This window comes from Rhinatrema bivittatum, unplaced genomic scaffold, assembly GCF_901001135.1.
Source record: "Rhinatrema bivittatum unplaced genomic scaffold, aRhiBiv1.1, whole genome shotgun sequence".
Classification (NCBI taxonomy): domain Eukaryota; kingdom Metazoa; phylum Chordata; class Amphibia; order Gymnophiona; family Rhinatrematidae; genus Rhinatrema; species Rhinatrema bivittatum.
The window spans coordinates 27,759-52,053 of NW_021821147.1; the positions used below are offsets into that span (position 1 = coordinate 27,759).

General features: G+C 50.4%; 1 protein-coding gene across 1 annotated transcript in view; it reads left to right on the plus strand.

The window, feature by feature from the left end:
- Positions 1 to 2,115: 2,115 nt before the first annotated feature.
- Positions 2,116 to 24,295, plus strand: part of LOC115082491 (cleavage and polyadenylation specificity factor subunit 1-like) — a gene marked incomplete at its 3' end in the record, with an annotated part of 66,662 nt that continues 44,482 nt past the window's right edge. The window contains exons 1-2 of the mRNA XM_029586718.1: positions 2,116 to 2,282; positions 4,327 to 4,354. Of these exons, the coding sequence (XP_029442578.1) occupies positions 2,139 to 2,282; positions 4,327 to 4,354 (172 nt within the window). The remainder of the gene's footprint in view (positions 2,283 to 4,326; positions 4,355 to 24,295) is intronic.

Sequence of the window (24,295 nt, forward strand, 5' to 3'; positions counted from 1 at the left end):
CCCTACTGCGGCTTCTGTCTCCGACATTCTGGCGTTCCTCCAGGCAGGTCTTGCCAAAGGTAAGGTCTGGCTTGCAGTTCCCTACGGGTCCAAGTGGCGGCGATTGGTTGTTTGCGAGGTAAGGTCCGAGGTACTTTCCTGGCTCTTCACCCGGATATCTCCCGTTTCCTTCGGGGAGCTAAGCACCTTCGTCCTCCATTGCATCTCCCCTGTCCGGCTTGGAACCTCCATTCGGTTCTCTCCGCTTTATGCGCGGCGCTGTTTGAACCCTTGAAACGCTTAACTTTTCAGGATCTCACGTTGAAGACGGTGTTCTTGGTGGCGATTGCTTCGGCACGGCGTGTTTCGGAGTTACGGGCTTTGTCCTGTAGGGAACCCTTCTTGTGTATTTCCGATTCCGGAGTTTATTTGCGGACGGTTCCTTCCTTCCTGCCGAAAGTGGTGTTGGCCTTCCATGTTTTTCAATTGAGCTGTCCGCTTTCGCGGTCGGGGAGCCCTCTGATCCAGAAGCGAGGGAATTACGGAAGCTTGACGTGCGGAGATCCCTCCTTCGCTGTCTGGAGGTCACTTATCCATTTCGGGTCACGGCTCTTCTGTTTGTTTTGTTCTCTGGTCCAAAGAAAGGAGTTGCAGCGTCCCGCACGACGATTGCCACTTGGCTCAAGGAGGCCATTGGTTCGGCGTACTTGGTGCGGGGGAAAATCACTTCCCGTGGGTCTTCGGGCTCCCTCGACTCGCTCTCCAGCTGCGTCTTGGGCGGAAGCTTCTCAGGTGTAGCCTCAAGAGATTTGCAGGGCGGCTACCTGGAAGTCGTTGCATACCTTTATCCGGCATTACCGGTTGGATGTCCGGGCTACCGATTCCGGGGGATTTGGAGAGAGGGTACTCCGAGCGGGACTCTCTGCTTCCCACCCTTGGTAATTTAGCTCTGGTACATCCCAGGTGTCCTGGACTGATCCTGGTACGTACAGGGAAAGGAAAATTAGTTTCTTACCTGATAATTTTCGTTCCTGTAGTACCAAGGATCAGTCCAGGATCCCGCCCGCAGTGCTGCGCTGAAGTAACGGAGAGTTCGCTCACGGTTCTGGGTTAATCTTGTCCGCTTGTTTAGCTCTCTCGGTGGAGAGCACGTTTCCAGAAGGGGGGTTTTCTTTCCCCGTTCTATTGGCGGTTTATAGCTAGTTTTGGTTTTAGTTCTCTGGTTGTGTTTCTACTTTGACATTACGTATGACTGAGGGGCTGTGACTGGCACAGGGGCTTATATATGGCTCCGCCCACAAGTTTTAGTCTGTCTCCATCTACTGGTGCGGAGTCACAACCCAGGTGTCCTGGACTGATCCTTGGTACTACAGGAACGAAAATTATCAGGTAAGAAACTAATTTTCCTTTATGTTTTGTAAAACTTTAGCAAAAAATTTAAACATAAAAAAGGTTTGGACAAGTTCCTGGAAGAAAAGTCCATAAACCATTATTAAGGTGGAGTTGCAGAAATTCACTTCTTATCCCTGGGATAAGCAGCTGGGAATCTCTGTACCTCTTGGGATCCTGCCAGGTGCTTGTGACCTGGATTGCACACGGTTGGAAACAGGATACTGGGCTTGATGGAGCTTTAGTCTGACCCAATATAGTAGTCCTTATGTATCTCCTGAAGACACATTTAGAGCGGCTACAAAGTCATCGCTGTGTTCCTTTGTCAAACACTACAAGTTGTAGGTACAAGGCAGAGTGGATGCAGCCTTCAGATCCAGCTTGGCCTAGCTTCAGCGTGGATATCTCCCTCTGAAAGGCACTGGTCTGGCAGGATGATAAGGAAGGAGAAATTAGTACTCGCCTGCTAGACCAGTGCCCTCCCAAATGAATACTGTTGAAGGCCCAACCTACACCACCCATATAACCAGGGAGAGGTCAAAATAAATATGGGAATGGGTCCTCTGTCTCCATCAGCTGATGGGTGAGGAAATCACCAGGAGTAAGGGACTGGTCTAGCAGGACTCAAGGATGGTATTTACCTGCTAATTTCCTAATTTCTCCTTTTGGGTGCTCATTTTCTCTTCCACTTGCTTATTTCAGATCCTGCTTGGTCTCTGTCTTTACCTTTGATTTATGTTTTGCAGGTTGTCCCTCTTTGTGGGATCAGGATGTACGCTGTGTATCGGCAGGCCCATCCCCCTACGGGGATTGAGTTTTCCATGTTTTGTAACTTTTTCTGCAACACAGAGAAGAATCTGGTGGTGGCTGGAACCACTCAACTGTACGTCTACCGCCTGAACCATGACATAGAGGTAAGAAGGCCAGGGTACAAGAGTCACATTATGCAGTCTGTGTCACAGGGAAGGGAGGGATTCCTCAGCAGCGCTCCTCCTGGGTACGAGAGTCACATTATACAGTCTGTGTCACAGGGAAGGAAGGGACTCCTCAGCAGTACTCCTCCCGGGTACGAGAGTCACATTATACAGTCTGTGTCACAGGGAAGGGAGGGACTCCTCAGCAGCACTCCTCCCAGGTATGAGAGTCACATTATGCAGTCTGTGTCACAGGGAAGGGAGGGACTCCTCAGCAGCACTCCTCCCAGGTATGAGAGTCACATTATACAGTCTGTGACACAGGAAGGGAGGGATTCCTCAGCAGCGCTCCTCCCGGGTATGAGAGTCACATTATACAGTCTGTGTCACAGGGAAGGAAGGGATTCCTCAGCAGCGCTCCTCCTGGGTATGAGAGTCACATTATACAGTCTGTGTCACAGGGAAAGGAGGGACTCCTCAGCAGCGCTCCTCCCGGGTACGAGAGTCACATTATACAGTCTGTGACACAGGGAAGGAAGGGATTCCTCAGCAGCGCTCCTCCTGTGTATGAGAGTCACATTATACAGTCTGTGTCACAGGGAAGGGAGGGATTCCTCAGCAGCGCTCCTCCCGGGTACGAGAGTCACATTATACAGTCTGTCACAGGGAAGGGAGGGATTCCTCAGCAGTGTTCCTCCTGTGTATGAGAGTCACATTATACAGTCTGTGTCACAGGGAAGGGAGGGATTCCTCAGCAGTGCTCCTCCCGGGTTCAAGAGTCACACTATACAGTCTGTGTCACAGGGAAGGGAGGGATTCCTCAGCAGCGCTCCTCCCGGGTACGAGAGACACATTATACAGTCTGTGTCACAGGGAAGGGGGGGATTCCTCAGCAGCGCTCCTCCCAGGTATGAGAGTCACATTATACAGTCTGTGACACAGGGAAGGGAGGGATTCCTCAGCAGCACTCCTCCCAGGTATGAGAGTCACATTATACAGTCTGTGTCACAGGGAAGGGAGGGACTCCTCAGCAGCGCTCCTCCCGGGTATGAGAGTCACATTATACAGTCTGTGTCACAGGGAAGAGAGGGATTCCTCAGCAGCGCTCCTCCCAGGTACGAGAGTCACATTATGCAGTCTGTGTCACAGGGAAGGCGGGGATTCCTCAGCAGCGCTCCTCCCGGGTACGAGAGTCACATTATACAGTCTGTGTCACAGGGAAGGGAGGGACTCCTCAGCAGCGCTCCTCCCGGGTATGAGAGTCACATTATACAGTCTGTGTCACAGGGAAGAGAGGGATTCCTCAGCAGCGCTCCTCCCGGGTACGAGAGTCACATTATACAGTCTGTGTCACAGGGAAGGCGGGGATTCCTCAGCAGCGCTCCTCCCGGGTACGAGAGTCACATTATACAGTCTGTGACACAGGGAAGGGAGGGATTCCTCAGCAGCGCTCCTCCCGGGTACGAGAGTCACATTATACAGTCTGTGACACAGGGAAGGGAGGGATTCCTCAGCAGCGCTCCTCCCAGGTACGAGAGTCACATTATACAGTCTGTGTCACAGGGAAGGCGGGGATTCCTCAGCAGCGCTCCTCCCGGGTACGAGAGTCACATTATACAGTCTGTGACACAGGGAAGGGAGGGATTCCTCAGCAGCGCTCCTCCCGGGTACGAGAGTCACATTATACAGTCTGTGACACAGGGAAGGGAGGGATTCCTCAGCAGCGCTCCTCCCGGGGGTACGATGTGTATATGTAGGATAGAAATTCCTTGCTAGCACTCTATGAGGAAATTGGTTTCTTTGATGGCTCTGATGCTTGGTCTTAGTGTTTTCTTATTCTTTTTCGGGGGAAAGCTCTCAGTGTTGGGTTTCTGTGGGTAAATCTCTTTGGATTGGGGTAATAGTGGAGGCTTTTGTTATTTCCCAGGTTGCCCTCTGTGGCTCAGGGTAGACCCGGCATTTTTCTGGTCTGGTCTTGTTCAGAGAGAGGTTAGAGAAGCCTGACTCTGTTTCCTATTACTGATATTGTGTCTCTTATTTGTAGAATTCTGCCAAAGGTGAAAAGAGTACAGGTAAGTGATGAACGTTTTTTCTGATCCTGCTGCAATATGTGAAAAGGAAATAAAAGGTTCTGCCTGAATATTATGTTCTGCCTGGCCAGGATGAGGGAACGGGCCATAAAATGCTATCGTGGACAAGTGCAAGGTGATGCATATAGGGAAAAATAACCCATGCTGTAGTTACACGATGTTAGGTTCCATATTAGGAGCTACCACCCAGGAAAAAGATCTAGGCATCATAGTGGATAACACATTGAAATCGTCGGCTCAGTGTGGTGCAGCAGTCAAAAAAGCAAACAGAATGTTAGGAATTATTAGGAAGGGAATGGCGAATAAAACGGAAAATGTCATAATGCCTCTATATCGCTCCATGGTGAGACCGCACCTTGAATACTGTGTACAATTCTGGTCGCTTCATCTCAAAAAAGATATAGTTGCGATGGAGAAGGTACAGAGAAGGGCAACCAAAATGATAAGGGGAATGGAACAGCTCCCCTATGAGGAAAGACTGAAGAGGTTAGGACTGTTCAGCTTGGAGAAGAGATGGCTGAGGGGGGATATGATAGAGGTGTTTAAAATCATGAGAGGTCTAGAATGGGTAGGTGTGAATCGGTTGACTTAGAGAATAGCCACTGCTATTACTAGCAACGGTACCATGGAATAGACTTAGTGTTTGGGTACTTGCCAGGTTCTTATGGCCTGGATTGGCCACTGTTGGAAACAGGATGCTGGGCTTGATGGACCCTTGGTCTGACCCAGTATGGCATGTTTTTATGTTCTTATGTTCTTACTCCCCTTGGGGTTAACATGGACCCAGGGTCCTTCTCCTGGCTGGAATTTTTCCAACGGCTGCAAGCCTTCATTCAAGCGCAATCAGCCCCAGTTGCGCCCCAGGCTCAACACCTGCCAGAAGCACAAGATCCTCCTGGCCCAGCTCGGATGCCTCAAGACATGCCTCGCCTAACCAAAAACTTCCCTAACAGGGACCCAGACACCTCAGATGATGAGTGACTCCCTGTTAGTAGGAGAAATCCCTCCAGGAATGGAACCATACCGAACCATGCTTCGCTTCTTCCACAAGGACGAATTACCAGCCCTTGTTTCCCAGACTCTGAAGACGCTGGGTATTCCTGCCATGGACCCTATGGCAGAACCAAAGAAGAACCCCATTTTGGTGTCCCCTTCGTAAGGCCTCATGTTGCTTTCCAATGATGGAAGCCATCCAGGAACTGTTTGACCTGGAATGGGATGCCCCGGAGGCCAGCTTCAAAGGGGGTTGGGCCTTGGAAGCCCTATACCCTCTAGAATCAGCGACCAAGGAACGCCTGCGTTTCCGGAAAGTGGACGCTATGGTCTGTGCTGTCTCAAAGCAATCAACGATTTCCGTTGAGGGAGGGGCTGCATTGAAGGACACTCAAGACAGACGATTGGAATCCATCCTTAAGCAGGCCTTCGCAACAGCAGTGACACTGCAGATTGCTTCCTGCTGCGCATTGGTGGCACGTTCTTGCTTGCTCCTCTCTCGAAAGGCAAACAACTCTGAAACATATATTGGTGAGATGATGGAACGTGCAGCAGCCTTACTCACGGATGCAAGCTCAGACCTGGTGTGCACCTCAGCCAGGGGCGTTGCCTCGGTAGTGGCAGCCAGAAGACAATTATGGCTACGGAATTGGTTTGCGGACGCGACATCTAAAGCGAATCTCACAAGAATGTCTTTTAAAGGATCTCTCTTGTTCGGAAGCGAATTGGAGAAGTTAGCCAGCAAATGGGGCAAATCCCCCAGTGCCTCGGCTACCGGAAGATAGGCGTAAAAGCTCTCAGCGTCCCTCCCCCAGAAGAACCAAGGGCAGAGGATCGCAGCGCTTTAGACCCTACAGGAACTCACAGTTCCAGACACCTCGTCTCTCCGGAAGGTCTCAGCCCTTTCAGAGTAGACAGACCAAGAGGGGAGCAGGCCCAGGGGCAGGCTCCAGCCGTGTTCCACAATGAGAATGGGCCGACCCACACACAGGAAGAGTATATAGGGGGTCGACTTGCCCTCTTCTACCAAAGATGGATCAAGATAACATCGGACAAATGGGTTCTAAACATCATTCGAGAAGGTTACTCTCTGGAGTTCCGCAGCATCCCTTGAGACAAATTTATGATGTCACCCTGCCACTCCCACTCCAAGAGACTGGCAGTAGAAACCACTCTAACACTCTTAAGGCAATAACTCCGGTTCCCATGCCCCGACAAAATACAGGGTGCTATTCTATCTATTTTATCGTTCCCAAGAAGGAAAGATCATACCGGCCCATCTTGGATCTCAAGAACGTCAACCGTCATCTGCGGGTTCTACACTTCCGCATGGAAACTCTTCGCTCTGTAATAATGGCAGTATAACCTGGAGAGTTTCTAACCTCCCTGGACCTTTCCGAAGCCTACCTTCACATCCCAGTCCATCAGCATCACCAGTGTTTCCTGCGCTTTGCGATACTGGGTCACCATTATCGGTTCCACGATGGAACCTTCGGCCTAGCAACCGCCCCAGAACCTTCACCAAAATCATGGTGGTCATGGTGGCAACACTGAGGAATGAAGGGATCTTGGTACACTCTTACCTGGACGATTTGGCTAAGCAGGGCAAAGCCTTCGGAAGAGAGTCGGCAGGTGACCAGCAGAGTCAAGAGCCTACTGCAGGAACTCGGTTGGGTTGTGAACACGGGCAAGAGCAGACTGCAGCCCTCTCAATCGCTAGAGTACCTGGGAGCCCATTTCGACACCAGACAGAACAGTCTTCCTCCTTCCTCCGAGGAGAAGGAAACTGATGGAACAATTATGATGATTGATGACCAATGCACGCCCCAAGGTATGGGACTATCTTCAAGTCCTCGGCCTCATGGCATCAACCCTAGAGGTCGTCCCTTGGACAAGGGCCCATATGCGACCGCTCCAGCGCTTCTTACTGTCACGATGGAACCCACTGTCCCGGGACTACTCAATTTGCCTCCAACTACCAGCAGAGGTACGTTCTCAGCTCCAGTGGTGGCAGAGGAGTAAGCCTTTCCCCACCGAACTGGATCTTGCTCACCATGGATGCGAGTCTGCAAGGGTGGGGAGCCCACTGTCAGGAACTGACGGCCCAAGGACAATGGAACAAGGAAGAGGCAGAATGGAACTTAAACCGCCTGGAAGCTCGAGCAGTCAGACTAGCGTGCCTGCGATTCAGCCACAGACTCCGAGGCAAAGCAATTCGAGTAATGTCGGACAACGTGACATTGGTTGCTTACATCAACCGCCAGGGAGGAACCAAAAGCCAGCAGGTGTCTCTGGAGATAGACCCTCTCAAGGCATGGGTGGAGATAAACCTACAAGGGATATCGGCCTCCCACATCGCAGGAAAAGACAACGTCTCTGAAGACTTCTTTAGCAGAGAGAGCCTGGACCCGGGGGAATGGATGCTGTCGACCACAGCCTTCCGAATGATAGTAAATTGCTGGGGCCTCCCAGCCATGGATCTACTGGCCACCCATCTCAGTGCCCAAGTCCCCAGGTTCTTGAGCCGCAGACAAGAGCCACAATGCCAAGGAATCAACATTGTTGTCCAGTCTTGGTCAGAGGAAGACCTACTGTATGCCCCCCCCCCCCCCCCCCATGGCCACTACTGGTCAGGGTCATCTGCAAGATAGAACATCACAGGGGACTAGTTCTACTAGTGGCCCCGGATTGGCCAAGAAGACCATGGTACGCAGACATGCAAAGAATCCTTGCGGGGAACCCTCTGTGCCTACCTCCACACAGGGACCTTCTCCGGCATGGCCCGATTCTCCACGAAGGCCCTTGAGAGGACTCACCTGAAGAAGCGCGGTTACTCAAAGGCCGTGATTGACACCCTGCTCCGAGCATGCAAGTTCTCCACATCCCTGTCATACATACGGATCTGGAGAGTATTCGAAGCCTGGTGTGAGGACTGCGGGATTCTGACGCGGACAGCCAAGATTCCCATGATTTTGGTGTTCCTACAGGACAGTATGAAGAAGGGGTTGTCACTCAACTCCCTCAAGGTCAAAGTAGCCGCACTGGCCTGCTTCAGAGCCGAAATGGACAGTATCCGGCTACTAACCCATCCGGATTTGTCCCACTTCCTGAAAGGGGTTAAACAACTCCGACCACCCCTAAAGTGGCCGGTGCCTCTATGAAATCTCAATCTAGTATTAGACTTCCTAGCTGGGGCCTCCTTCAGACCAACACGCGGTCTGCCACTACGCCTCTTAACATTGAAGACGGCATTCCTGGTGGCAGTATGTTCAGCTCGTCACATCTCCAAACTGCAGGCACTATCCTGACGGGAACCGTTCCTTAGGTTCACACCTGGAACCATACAACTGTGCACTGTCCCCTCCTTCCTACCAAAAGTGGTTTCCGAATTTCACTTGAACCAAACCATCTCGCTATCATCTCCGGATGAACATAAGGACACTGAAGACTCGCGCCTTCTTCGCCATCTAAATGTCGGCGGACTCCTAGTGCGGTACCTGGAAAGATCGGAACCGGTGCACAAAACGGACCGCCTGTTCGCTCTTCACAGCAGGAAGAAACAAGGAGAAGTGGCCTCGTGGGCGACCATAACCCGCTGGATCAAGGACGTAATCAAGGCAGCCTACATAGAGGCAGGGAAGCCCTTACCACTACAGGTTAAGGCACATTCTATGAGGGCACTGGTAGTCTCTTGGGCAGAAACCAAGCTGCTGTCGCCCGCCGAGATCTGTCAGGCAGCGACATGGTCCTCCATACACACCTGCTCCAGGTTCTACTGCCTGGATGTTCAGGCCTGAGAAAAGACAGCATTCGCAAGGGCAGTACTAAGTGGGCCACGGGCAGCCTCCCGCCCTGTCCGGAAGTAGCTTTTGTACATCCCATTGGACCTGAGTCCATCTGCCCTCACGCTAGGAAATGGAGAAATTACTTACCTGATAATTTTGTTTTCCTTAGTGTAGACAGATGGACTCAGCATCCCGCCCACGGCTGCCCCAGAAAAGGAGAACCTTGGATAGCAAACCTCGAGACCGCGGCTTACCCCTGGTTCAAGACGCCCACAGCTTGTCCGGTGTATGTGTTAATTGGTTGAGTGCACTGGTGGTCTCCAGTTTGGAAATTAGTTAAACCAGTTCAAGTTTTACTCAAGTTTAATCAAGTTATCTGAGCAAAGATGTATCCACAATGGCTTTTCGAAGAGAATACTGAAGAGCTGAGGTTACTGCAGGGGTATATCTAGAGTGACGTCAGCTCTGAAATCTGACTCAGTCTCCCATCTGCTAGCAGAAGAGCACAATACCCACTGGTCCTGAGTCCATCTGTCTACACTAAGGAAAACGAAATTATCAGGTAAGTAATTTCTCCATTCTCTACCTTTCGGTTCTCCTCTGATGCAAAGAGAAATGTTTACCCTGTGAAACCAGCTGGTAATATGTGGCTTGCCAAGGCTTGAGCGAAAGACCACTTGTGCAGCTGAAAAATCTGATTGAGGTGGTTGGCCAGCATGTTGGAGACACCTGGAAGATACTTAGCTTGACATTGGGCTTCATGTATCAGTACCCGCATCCAAATCTTCTGTGCCTTGCGACAGAAGATTAAAAAACCCCATTCCTCCTTGCTGGTTTATATAATTCAGACAACCATGTCATGATGTTCTAACGCTCATTTGTCTCATGGAAAATGAATGAATGCTTACAGGACATATAGAATTGTTTTGAGTTCCTTGAGAGAGTTTGCTTGTTTAGAAAGGGATTTGTTTTTCAGTAATGTATTCTTAAGACCTGTGAGACCTCCACTTCGTGGGTTTATGCCCATGTCTGGCATCTTTGTGAGTCTTCTTGCAATGGACATTCCAGCTGTTCTGACTTGCTTACAAATGGGTATGGACAAGGGCTAATTCCCTGAGAATACATGTTGCAACTATATCTTGTTTCAGAGGTCGAATTCATTGGGTCTTGGTGGCATTCCACCCAGAGGTGGCCGGCCTCCTGTGTGGACTTAAGCGTATTCGTCCCCCCTTTAGGGCCACAGTGGGGTCTGAATCTGGTTCTTGATGATTATCCGTCCGCTCTTTGAGCTGCTTAGTCATGTGTCCTTGAAGGAACCTTTCTTTAAAGACGACATTTCTGGTGGCCATATGTTCAGGCAGATGTAATTTGGAGTTACAGGCCTCATCTTACAGAGACCCCATCTGGGTTTATCTGTATAAACAGTCACACTTTGTTCAGTGTCATTTTTCTTGCTGTGGCCATTTTATGCTTTTATTTTAACCAGGCAATTTCTCTTCCACTGTTCCCAAAAAGGCATAATGTCATGGTGAGAATAGGTGTCTCTGCTTCGTGGATGTTCACTGAATCCTCTTTAGCTGCTTAAGGATGACTAAATCCTTTTGAAAAACCAATAGGTTTTTGTGGTGGTCAATGGGCTTTTACAAGGGAGAGGCAGCTTCAAAATCGTCATTGTCCAAGTGGATCAAAGATCTCATCAGTATATTTGCTGAAGGGTCTACAGGTCCCAGAGGCAATTTGTGCTCTTCTGTGAGGCTCAGGCATTTTCGTAGGTGAAGTCTACAGTATTTGCTCCAGAAGACATTTGAAAGGCAACCACTAAATTAATTCTTCTTTACATTTATTTATTTAGATTTTTATATTCCGCTTTTCGGCCCTTCAAAGTGTACATCAAAGCGGATTACATTCAGCTACTATAGATATTTCCCTATCCCCACAGGGCTTACAATCTAATTTTGTACCTGAGGCAACGGAGGTTAAAGTGACTTGCCCAAGGTCACAAGGAGTGACAGCGGGACTCAAACCCTGGTCTCCTGGTTCATAGCCACTGCTCTAACCACTAGGCTCCTCCTCCACTCATTGCTGCATGCTATGGATTACATGTGCAAGCCAAGAGAAATGTTGCTTTTGAAGCTGGCATTCAGGGCAGACCAATCTTCTTCCCACTTGTGTTAGAAGGATCTTGGCTACTTCTCTTGCATGCAGATTGATCTAGTAGGATAAGGAAGGAGGAATTTAGTCTTACCTATTAATTTCCTTTCTTTGAATCCTGCTTGACCAGTCCAGAACCCTCAAGGAAGTCAATGGCTGTATTTATATTGTCCCTGTCTGAGGCTCCTTTGGGTATTTTGGAAGATTCACAGGCACGTACTCTATATGGAGAACTCGAGGATTCTCTATATCTTTTTTCCTTGGGCTGTTTTCCATCTCAGTTCCTCCCTTCTTTTGCTATGGAATATTAAGAAAACTATTGTTGGTTTTCCTCCTGTTCCACAAGATTTTCATAGCTATAGTGTCATAGAAGTTACGCCATTGCTTTACATAAGGATACTAGAAAGTGCCCAGTCTAGACCACGCATAGGCAGTGATAATGTCACAGAATAGTGTGGCTCTCTGTCTCCATCTGCAGGTAAGGTGGTATAAACTCGAACATCTGGACTGGTCTAGCAGGATGATAAGGAAAGGAAATTAACAAGTAAGACTAAATTCTTCCATTATCACTGGAGTATGGATGTTAAGTAAAACCACTGCAGTAGCATTTAAGTTTAACAAAGGAGACTATGATAAAATGAGTTGCCATTGTTACAGTGTTAAATAAGATCTGGAAATTGTATAAAAATGTCATCTTGGAAGCCCAGATCAGATGGCTCCTGCCTTTAGTGACGTTAATACATGAATTGGGATTATAAGGGGTTTATTTAAACTGATGATAGCCAAATGGAACAGTGCAAAAATGAATAGATTCTAAGAGATGTTTGAGATGATGAGGCAGTTTTAACTTGAAAAAAGAAAATTGTGTTGCTGACTGTACATGTGGTTCCAATGTTAGTCATGGTTTAAAAAAGATACCAAGATTGCAAGCTTTCTGTAAAAAGTGAATATCAGACCCATTATGTGTGAGAACGGGAGGATTCGCTTAAGAGGCAGGCCCCACCACTCCTTGCTTGGGGGTGGGGGTGAAGTGGTCAGTATTAAGTGTCTCACACATCATTCTCTAATTTGAGGGAGGGATAGAGGTTGGATGACATTGGCAATGTACCTTGTGCCACTCCCTGCTTAGGGGTGGGGGTAGTTGGGTTTGGCAGTGTGCCCTGCACATCTCCATGATTGGGGGTAGTTGGTTGTGACCGTGTGCCTTATGCTGCTCAGTGATTGCAGGTTAGTTGGTGGGAGCACTGTGGCAGTGTATCTCATGCTGCTCAGTGTATGGGAGTTGGTTGGTGGGAGCACTGTGGCAGTATATCTCATGCTGCTCAGTGTATGGGAGTTGGTTGGTGGGAGCACTGTGGCAGTATATCTCATGCTGCTCAGTGTATGGGAGTTGGTTGGTGGGAGCACTGTGGCAGTATATCTCATGCTGCTCAGTGTATGGGAGTTGGTTGGTGGGAGCACTGTGGCAATATATCTCATGCTGCTCAGTGTATGGGAGTTGGTTGGTGGGAGCACTGTGGCAGTATATCTCATGCTGCTCAGTGTATGGGGAGTTGGTTGGTGGGAGCACTGTGGCAGTATATCTCATGCTGCTCAGTGTATGGGGAGTTGGTTGGTGGGAGCACTGTGGCAGTATATCTCATGCTGCTCAGTGTATGGGAGTTGGTTGGTGGGAGCACTGTGGCAGTGTATCTCATGCTGCTCAGTGTATGGGGAGTTGGTTGGTGGGAGCAGTGTGGCAGTGTATCCCATGCTGCTCAGTGTATGGGAGTTGGTGTGAGCACTGTATCTCATGCTGCTCAGTGTATGGGAGTTGGTGTGAGCACTGTATCTCACGCTGCTCAGTGTATGGGAGTTGGTGTGAGCACTGTATCTCACGCTGCTCAGTGTATGGGAGTAGATGTGAGCACTGTATCTCATACTGCTCAGTGTATGGGAGTTGGTGGGAGCACTGTATCCCATGCTGCTCAGTGTATGGGAGTTGGTGTGAGCACTGTATCTCACGCTGCTCAGTGTATGGGAGTTGGTGGGAGCACTATCTCATGCTGAACAGTGTATGGGAGTTGGTGGGAGCACTATCTCATGCTGAACAGTGTATGGGAGTTGGTGGGAGCACTGTATCTCATGCTGCTCAGTGTATGGGAGTTGGTTGGTGGGAGCACTGTATCTCATGCTGCTCAGTGTATGGGAGTTGGTTGGTGGGAGCACTGTGGCAGTGTATCTCATGCTGCTCAGTGTATGGGAGTTGGTTGGTGGCAGCACTGTGGCAGTGTATCTCATGCTGCTCAGTGTATGGGAGTTGGTTGGTGGGAGCAGTGTGGCAGTATTTCTCATGCTGCTCAGTGTATGGGAGTTGGTTGGTGGGAGCAGTGTGGCAGTGTATCTCATGCTGCTCAGTGTATGGGAGTTGGTTGGTGGGAGCACTGTGGCAGTGTATCTCATGCTGCTCAGTGTATGGGAGTTGGTTGGTGGGAGCACTGTGGCAGTGTATCTCATGCTGCTCAGTGTATGGGAGTTGGTTGGTGGGAGCAGTGTGGCAGTATTTCTCATGCTGCTCAGTGTATGGGAGTTGGTGTGAGCACGGTATGGTGTGAGCACGGTATATTTATTCTTTTTTTTTTTTTTAATTTAATGTTTATTGTACAAATTATATATGAATTACAAACATAGAACTGAAGATGTAATACAATAATGTTAACCAGAGAATACATTCCATGTTTTTATAGAAATGGTATGCACTGAAAGTATGCAATAAAATCTTATAACATCAACAGTACATCTCTTGCATTACTGGCAGGTTGAGCACTCCTAAACTATCAAAATAGGTAACAACTCACCAGCTGCGCTCAGTATATCCCCCCCATCCCTCACCCCTCCCCCCCCCAGCATGTCTCCGTTCTCCTATACTTTCCAATTCACTTGCCAAGCAGAGACCGGATATGCTGTCTATGCTATATTTATCCGAGATTGATGTAGCCACTGTCTATATTTACGCCAAGTTTGCGAAAACTTCCCATACGTCTTATGTAAGAGCGCCGTAATTTCAGCCAAAGTGTAAACTTTCTTCAATTTATCTTGTACTCCCTCCAATGAAGGGAGTTGGTCTGCCCTCCATAATTGTGCAACATGTAATCTGGCTGCTGTGAGAATGAAAGATACCAGGCGGTTGTCACAAGCTCCCAGAAGAGTGACCCCTTGCCCTAATAACACTTGACCCGGCGTGAGTCGAAGTGTAATTTGAAGAACCCGTCCCAGCCACACCTCGAGTTGTCGCCAGAAGTCCACAATCCTCGGGCAGGTCCACCACATATGCAGATAATCCCCCCTCTGGTGACACCCTCTCCAGCATAAATCAGAGGTTTGACGCTTCATTCTATACAGCTGAACTGGGCAATAATGCCAGCGATATAATAGTTTAACCGCATTTTCCATCATAGATGCCGCTATGAGCCCTTTGCCTAACCTCCCAAATATCCCTTCCCATTCTTTCTGGGAGAGCGAGCATTGAAGGTCGGTTTCCCACGCTAGCATTTGTTTAGTTTTATGGAAAGGTTGGGTTCCCAATAAAGAATAAATCTGTGACAGTAAATGCGAAGCTTGATCCGCCTTCACACACAATTCTTCGAAGGCAGATTTTCCTTGTTCAAAAGTGTCCTGTAGCTTATAGGTTTGCGCAAAATGGCGCAATTGAAGATAAGGAAAAATGCCCTCTGGGGATAGACCAAATTTACGCTGTAGCTCTGGAAATGTTAACATAATCCGGCCCCCCCACATAGAACGCCAAGTAGAGATACCCTTCCTTCTCCACTCCCGAAAAGCTGGGTTAGTATAGCCGGCTGGAAACTGACAGTTAGCATATAAATATGTACTTTGGTGATAAACCTTTGTACCCACTAGTGTGTGTCTATGGGTTTCCCACACCTGCAGGATCAATACCATGGAAGGTGGTAACACCTCCCCTGCCCCCCGTTGCCAGGAAGAGGGCGGTTGCCACACCAAACTAGTAAGGGGAATGTCATTTAAAAGTTGCTGGCTGAACTGAATCCAGGGTTTTATGTCCTGGGTCCTATGCCAATCCACAATAAGTTTAAATTTAGCGGCGACATAATAGCGTTCCAAATGTGGTACCCCCAGTCCTCCTTGCCCTCGAAACCGATACAAAGTGGATTTCGCAACCCTAGGTCTCCGACCGCCCCATATATATCTCATTAGCCGGTTTTGCCATTTAATGAGAGCCAGTTTCGGGACTGGAATAGGCAGCGACTGGAATAAGTACAACAACCTGGGTAGTACCATCATTTTAACGGCCGCAATACGGCCCAGCCAGGAAATCCGGTACCTGTTCCACTCCTCCAGGTCCAGAGCAATTCCAGCCCATAAGGCATCATAATTTATTTGAAACATGTTCAGATCCACGCTAAGGTATATGCCCAAATATTTTATTTTTTGGTGAGCCCACTTGAATTTATACCGGCTTCTAAGCCTAGTAGCCATTGAGGGGTCCACATTAATGTTCAAGATCTCGGATTTGTCACAGTTCATCCGAAAACCAGAGATCCTACCAAAAGCCTCCATCTCATCCAGCAGATGAGGGAGCGAGGATACCGGGTCCAAGATCGTGAACAAAATATCGTCAGCGTATAAAGACAGCTTTGACGAAAATTGACCCACTGCAACTCCCTTAATATGGGCAGAGCTCCGTATCCTAGCGGCCAGGGGTTCTAGAAAGATGGCAAATAAAATAGGTGACAACGGACATCCTTGCCGCGTACCTCTCCGCACCGCAAAGGTATCCGTATAACCCCCATTAATTTTAATGCGGGCACATGGCTGGGTATAGAATTGCTCTATCCACCGGAGAAAGGGCTCCCCAAATCTCATTTTTCGCAGTACAGAGAAAAGGTAGGGCCAGTGGACCCGATCAAAAGCTTTCTCTGCGTCCACAGATAACGCCAACGCAGACAAGCCTTGTTTTTTCACCCACCAAATAAGGTCCATTATTTTTTGAATGTTATCACTAGCTTGCCTCCCTGGGATGAACCCCGCCTGATCAGGATGTATCAGTTCAGCAATAAACCCGTTCATTCTCAGGGCCAATATCTTGGCCAATATCTTCAAATCCAAATTGATTAATGATATTGGTCGATATGAGCTGCAAAGTGTGGGGTCCCGCCCAGGCTTAAGTAATACTGTAATACCTGCAGAATTAGCTTCCGAAGACAGGACCCTGTCCTGTCGGAGAGCCGAATAATATTTGGCCAAGACCGGGGCTAATTGCCGAGCGAAAACCTTGTAAAAGCGCCCCGTATAGCCATCGAGTCCCGGTGACGTTCCCAATTTCAGGGCTTTAATAGCGGCCAGAATTTCAATCTCAGAGACCTCCTTATCCAAAATGAATTGTTGGGCCGCCGTCAACTCCGGAAGAGCCGCGGAATCCAAATACTCTGAAATACCCTCCGGAGGTATAGCATCATCCTGAGCATAGAGATCAGCATAAAATTGTAGGAACCGCTGTCGGATAGATTTATTGTCCCCCACCATGGAACCATTGGCTTGCTTAACCTTAGTGATAATCGATTGGGCCTGTCTCTTCTTAAGAGCATGTGCTAATAGTCTCCCCGCCTTATTGCCCCCTTCGAAGTATTTTTGTTGCATAAGTTCCAGTTGGTAAGCTAGTGTCGCTGAATCTATAGCCTCTATTTGATTCTTAAGGGTGACAATGTGGGTATAAGACACCTTCCGCGAGCCCTGACCTTTATGAAGTTTTTCCAACTCCTTGAGTTGGAGGGTGAGCTTAGCCCGTGCTCTTTCCCTTTCCTTCTTGAGGAAAGCTGCACGCGCTATAAAACGCCCGCGGAGTACCGCCTTCAAGCATTCCCATAAAGTAAGTGCGCTCACCTCCCCAGTCTCATTGAGAGCTAAATAATCCATGATTTCGCCTTGCGTTTGGAAGATAAACTGATCATCATTAAGCAGGGAGTCATTAAACCTCCAAAATTTATAGCCCTTGTCCACGTCAGATAAGCGAATCATCACCCAGATTGGGGCATGGTCCGACCATACTATTGGTTCAATATCTGCCCCTCCACCCTGGTGCACATGTCCCCATTACTCAGAATCATATCCAATCTGGAGTAACTCTCATGAGGGTGGGAATAAAAGGTATAATTCCTGTCTGTTGGGTGTCTGTTCCGCCAGATATCCACCAACCCCTGGTCCTTTATGAATGTTTTCAACGCCTGTCTGGCGGATTTAGAATCAGCACTCTGGCCTCTAGACGTGTCTAATCTGGGATTTACCATAATATTAAAATCCCCTCCCATCACCGTCTGACCTTCCAGTACAGTGGACAATGTGGCGTTCAGGTTCGTATAAAAGGTATCTTTATGTACTGTGGGCCCATAAATCGAAACTAGGGAAAGTAATTCTCCCCCTATCTTTATCTTTACCAAGACATATCTCCCTTCGGGATCCAGCTTCGAGTCAAGAAATTCAAAATGTACATCTCTATGGATCAGAATCCCCACCCCTGTGTATTTAGAAGTAGGGGTAGCAGCCGCCCAGAATTGATGTTGGTATTTATTGGACCTTAGTAATCTCTGGTAATGTTTTCTCAGATGGGTCTCCTGTAAGAATACCACGTCCGCTCGGAGGCGCCCCAGTTCCTTAAACAATAGGTGGCGCTTACGGGGCGTGTTCAGCCCCTTCACATTCAGGGATATAAACTTAAGAGACGCCATCTATAGACACCCCTCCCCTTCCTGTGCCAGAAAGACCCAAGATGTCCCCATGCAATCTCACGCGGCACCAGGCATAGCCACTAGCATAAGAAGCATATCGCAGTGGATCCCGAGAGGTCACGCCCCCATAGGCATATAGGCTTCGAGAGTGTACCGGGACTGCCTGTACAAAATCATGTGATCCTCTCATCCCCCATATGAAAAGGAATAGTATATGTGCAAGCAAATTTTTCCCCCCCCCCCCTCCCCCCCCCCCCCATACACCACTTTCCAGGGATAAACTTCATCCCAAATATTAAAGTAGGAGGAAGCGGAATCACCCCCCGTCTCCTCCCTCCACGGTCTTATATCTGAATATCACATAACCCGCCAATGAACAATTGAAAACATGAACTTTAAAGCTCTATAAGAAAGCTATCTCACGGTATTGAACTAACACATGTCCACAACGGGACCCAGAACTGGCAGTGTTCATCTGGTGTCCCTCTGTGCACCTAATGAAACTTCAGGCAGGCGCCTCCGGCTGTTCCCGTCCCGCTGAATGTCGTTGCAGCCTCCTCTTCCCATTCTGGACCCTCTGCCATCGGGAGCGCAGGTAGTTGACTTGTTTTGCAGGAGTAGCCGTGCTGGCGACTGGAGGTGGCAATTCCACATCAATGCCATTAGCGCCCAGTATTCCTGCCGCTTCAGATACTGTATTCGCTCGATGGGTCACCCCCTGAATTTGAAAGGATATGCCTCCGGGAAAGAGCCAGCGATACCGTATGTTGGCTGCTATAAGCTTAGTGGTGATGCATCGGAACTCCTGCCTTTTCTTCAGCGTCAGAGCCGCCAAATCTGCAAACACCCCTATCTCATGTCCTTCCCATTTCCATGAACGCTGTTTCCTTGCGATCATAAAGATTTTCTCCTTCTGGACATAGTGGTGGTAACAAACCACGATATCTCGAGGTCTGTTAGGAAGTTTAGGCCCCAGCGACCTATGGGCTCTGTCGATCTGCACAGTAGGTCTTTCTTCCTCGCTCTCTGGGTCAGCCTGATCAAGAAAAAAGGTGGAGATCCGCTCGACGACGGCCAGACAATCATTGTAATCCTCGGACTCCGGCACTCCCCGTATGCGGAGATTGGAGCGCCGGCTCCTGTTCCCTGTACGTACCAGGATCAGTCCAGGACACCTGGGTTGTGACTCCGCACCAGTAGATGGAGACAGATTAAAACTTGTGGGCGGAGCCATATATAAGCCCCTGTGCCAGTCCCAGCCCCTCAGTCTTACTCTGTCTCCAGTAGATGGTGCAGGTCCAGTCACAGCCCTTCCTGACCTGATTCTGGTGTTTGTCAGGTTTGGTTTTTTGAATTAGTTTTTTGTTAGGTCTATTTGTTCTGGGCTAAATTGGGTTTCCTTTAATTCTTTCCCGGTTGCCCTGCCTCCCAGGGGAGTTGAGAGGTCCCGAGGGGACTACCCTCCCCGGTCGATGCCGCTGCCAGGGTTGAGGACCCGGCTGAGCTAGTGGCAGCGTCAGGGGTGACAACCAGGGAGCCTGGTTCACTCACCCCTGCAGGAAATAGGGCTTTCAGAAACCAGGGACAAGCGCTTTTTCTGTAAAAAAAAAAAAAAAAAAAAAAAGTTTTACTTTTATTTTTTGCGGCTCTCTGTTCCTTGGCGTTGCCGTTCCGTTTCGGTCGGTGGGGGGCGGCGCCTGAAGGGGGAGGTCGCCGAATTGGCGGCCGTTTGATTAGTTTGAATTTTTTTCCTCTGAGGTGAATTTTCTGTTCGCGTCTCTGTTTTTCCCGCGTTCGCCGGCATGCCTCGCGGTTCGCAGTGCAGGGCCTGCGGCTCGGCGCGCGCGCATCTCTCCCGGGACAGCCTTTGTTCGGCTTGTGTCCCGGGTGATGAGGGCACCTCAGCAGCACCTCGGAGAGCTTGGTCCCGGGTCGCGCGATCGCCGCCTCGAGGTGGGGGCCCCTCTGTCACTCCTCAGGAGCTGTTCCCGCTTAGCGCGGGAGTGGCAGCCATTTTGGCTACGGGCCGGGAAATTTCCAGAGAGACAGTGGGGGCTTCGTCTCTACCTCCAGCGCTTTCCCCGCAGCGTGACAAAGCGAGGGAGGTCCCCTCGGAGGGGATTCGGTCCCCGGGGGACTCGAGTAGCGATTCAGCGGGTTCCGGAGAATTTTCTGAGGACTTTGCGCTGTTACTGCGCAAGGTCCTCAGATATAAGCGCAGCAAGCGCATACGGGGGGATGTCTCGCGTACTGCTATCCGCAAGTCCCCGCCTCGGAAAAAGAAGGCCAGGAAGGGTGCGGAGATCGCCCAGAGTTCGTCCCGAGGGAAGCGGCTTCCCCGGGGGCTGCCGCAGGAATCGGATTCCGAGGATTCCCCCGGGACGGATACGGAGGCCTCTGAAGAGCCCCTGATGGGGGCCGGGACGGCAGCACCGGATGCAACGGCACAGCCTAGTGCAGGGAAAGGTGCACAGGCCTTAGACGGGGATGACCCCAAGGTGGTGTGGCTATTCCGCAGAGAGGAACTGTCACCTCTCATCCCAGCCATTCTCCAGGAGCTGGGGATTGAGGCTCCCCAGTGGTGGTCCGCCAGGAGGCGAACATGGATCCCGTTTTGCTCGGCCTCACAGGGCCGGCGGTCGCCTTCCCTTTTCATTTCTCATCCACGGATATCCTCTTCAAGGAATGGGATACTCCGGAGCTGGGTTTGAAAGTCAGCAAAGCCATGGATAAGCTCTACCCTTTACCGGAGGAGGCGTTGGAACTCCTCAGACTCCCGAAGGTGGATGCGGCGGTCTCCGCTGTCACGAAGAGGTCTACCATCCCAGTCACGGGAGCAACAGCCCTCCGGGATATTCAGGACCGAAAGTTGGAGGTTCAACTCAAAAAGATTTTTGAGGTTTCCGCCCTAGGAGGACGAGCTGCCATTTGCACGAACTTTGCTATGCGTGCTAGTCTGCACTGGGCCCAAGTATTGCAGGCTAATGCGGATCTCTCTCCGGAGGAGGCTTCCCAAGCAGATAGGTTGGAAGCGGCTATTGCATATGGGGCTGATGCGCTCCATGATCTTTTACGCACTTCAGCTAGGTCCATGGTAGCAGCGGTGTCGGCACGCCGTCTTCTTTGGCTACGCAACTGGGCGGCGGATGGTTCGTCCAAGGCTCACCTCGGGGCGTTACCCTTTAAAGGGAAATTGCTGTTCGGAAAGGAGTTAGATGACTTAATGGTTTCTCTAGGTGAGAACCGAGCGTTTAAGCTGCCAGAGGATAGGGCCCGGGCGCGCTCTTCTTTTTCCAGCAGAGCTCGTTTCCGGGGATCCCGAAAGTCCAGGCCACAAAGATCCACCGGGTCCTCTTATAGACCGTCCTCTTCTCGGAACACTCACTGGCAGCAGTCCTTTCGAGGCAAACGTTGGCAAGGAGGAGCCCCGTCGGGTGCGGGGTCCAAGCCTTCGCAATGAAGTTCGGCCGGCCCATCCCTCCTTGCGTCCTCAGCACGTTGTCCCAAACGTGGGGGCGCGTCTATCCTTGTTCCTCGAGGAATGGGCCAGCATTACGTCGGATCAGTGGGTCCTCAATGTGATAAGACACGGTTACGAGTTAGATTTTGCTCGCATCCCAGTGGACAAATTCCTGGTCTCGCCCTGCAAAGATCCCAAGAAGAAAGCGGCGGTGCTAGATACCATTCGAAGACTAGAAAGCTTGGGGGCCATCTCTCCGGTTCCGGCCGATCAGTACGGCAAGGGCCGTTATTCCATTTACTTCATAGTTCCCAAGAAAGACGGCACTTTCCGACCCATTCTGGATCTCAAAGGAGTCAACAGATGCCTTCGGGTCCCTCACTTCAAGATGGAGACCATTCGTTCGGTGATTGCGTCAGTGCGGTCAGGAGAATTCCTTGCGTCACTAGATCTCACAGAAGCATACCTTCATGTGGGCATCCAACCAGCGTTCCAGCGGTTCTGCATTCTGGGAAGACACTTCCAGTTCCGGGCTCTTCCGTTCGGCCTGGCGACAGCGCCTCGGACATTCACGAAAGTGATGGTGGTGGTGGCGGCGCACTTACGTCGGGAAGGCCTCCTGGTTCACCCTTACCTCGACGATTGGCTGATTCGGGCGAAGTCAGAGAGCTTGTGTCGGCAGGCGGTAGCCAAGGTGCTTCAATTCTTGCAGTCCCTGGGCTGGGTGGTCAACTACAACAAGAGTCATCTGGAACCCACTCAGTCCTTGGAGTATCTAGGAGCCGTCTTCGACACAAAACGGGGCAGAGTGATTCTCTCTCAGGAACGGATATGCAAATTACAGTCTCAGGTGCGACGGCTTTTGTCTCAGCACCGTCCGCGAGTCTGCGATTACCTGACGGTTCTCGGATCTATGGCCTCCACGCTGGCGTTAGTCCCTTGGGCATTCGCTCACCTACGGCCGCTGCAGTTTTCATTGCTTTCCCCGCTGGAAACCGATTTCAGAGGAATTTTATCTTCCACTGCATCTCGACAGTCAGGCGCGGCTCCAGCCTGAGCTGGGTGGCTGGACTCCAAACATCTCTCCTGTGGAGTATCTCTTCTCCTTCCCAACTGGACAGTGGTGACCACAGATGCCAGTCTTTCCGGTTGGGGTGCAGTCTGCCAAGGGAAATCGGTTCAAGGTCTGTGGTCAGAAGATCAGACCCGGTGGTCTATCAACCGCCTAGAGTCCAGGGCGGTCCGTCTGGCATTGCAAGCTTTTCTACCCCTCGTACGAGGAAAGGCGATCCGAGTATTGTCGGACAACGCTACCACCGTGGCTTACATCAATCGCCAGGGCGGGACGAAAAGCCCTCAAGTAGCGGAGGAAGCTCGTTCCTTGATGGCCTGGGCAGAGCGGCATCTCAGCGATCTCGCTGCGTCTCACATAGCAGGAGTCGACAATGTCCAGGCGGACTTCCTCAGCCGGCACCACCTGGATCCGGGAGAGTGGGAGCTGGCGGAAGAAGCGTTTCTTCTAATTTGCAGGACTTGGGGAACGCCCCACATGGACCTGATGGCCACGTGGCACAACTCAAAAGCTCCGAGATTTTTCAGTCGTCGACGAGAAAGAGGAGCAGAAGGGGTCGACGCGTTAGCTTTTCCCTGGCCAGCGGAGGTGCTACTGTATGTGTTCCCACCGTGGCCCATGATCGGCAAAATCCTGCGGCGCATAGAATTGCACCCGTCCAACGTGATCATGGTGGCGCCGGAATGGCCGCGCCATCCGTGGTTTGCGGATCTGATCCAATTGTCGGTGGCGCCGCCCCTTCGTCTACAGGGGTTTCCGGGGCTCCTTCGTCAGGGCCCCGTCTGTTTAGAGGATGCGGATCACTTCTGTCTCGCGGCATGGCTTTTGAGAGGAATCATTTGAAGCGCAAAGGTTACTCAGATGCGGTAGTTGCCACATTGCTGAGATCCAGGAAGCAGTCTACATCTCTGGCTTATGTTAGAGTCTGGGTAGTTTTTGAAGAGTGGTGCGTAGAGCGGGGTCTGGATCCCACTTCCGCTACTATTCCTGATATTTTGGCTTTTCTCCAGGCTGGGCTGGCCAAAGGTTTAGCATGCAGTTCCCTACGGGTCCAAGTGTCGGCGCTTGGTTGTTTGCGTGGTAAAGTCAGGGGAGTCTCCCTGGCTCTCCACCCTGATATTTCCCGTTTTCTTAGGGGAGCGAAACACCTCCGTCCTCCTTTGCGGTTCCCTTGTCCATCTTGGAACCTCAACTGGGTGCTCTCGGCCTTATGCTCAGCTCCGTTTGAGCCTCTTAAGCGGTCTACGATCAAAGATCTCACGTTGAAGACTGTATTCCTGATAGCGATTGCGTCCGCTTGTCGAGTTTCCGAGTTGCAGGCTTTGTCCTGTAGGGAGCCCTTCTTGCGCATTTCCGATTCGGGGGTTTCCTTGCGGACCGTTCCATCTTTTCTGCCTAAGGTCGTATCGGCTTTTCATTTGAATCAATCAGTTGAACTTCCTTCTTTTGCGGTAGGGGAGTCTTCTGACCCGAAATCAAGGGACTTGAGAAAGCTAGATGTGCGGAGGTCTCTTCTTCGCTATCTAGAGGTCACAAATTCTTTTCGGTTGACGGATCATCTGTTTGTGTTGACATCGGGTCCAAAGAAAGGTTCTGCTGCGTCCCGCACGACGATCGCCCGTTGGCTTAAGGAGGCCATTGGTTCCGCGTACATTTTGCTCGGTAAATCACCGCCGGTGGGTCTTCGTGCTCATTCAACGAGGTCTCATGCTGCGTCTTGGG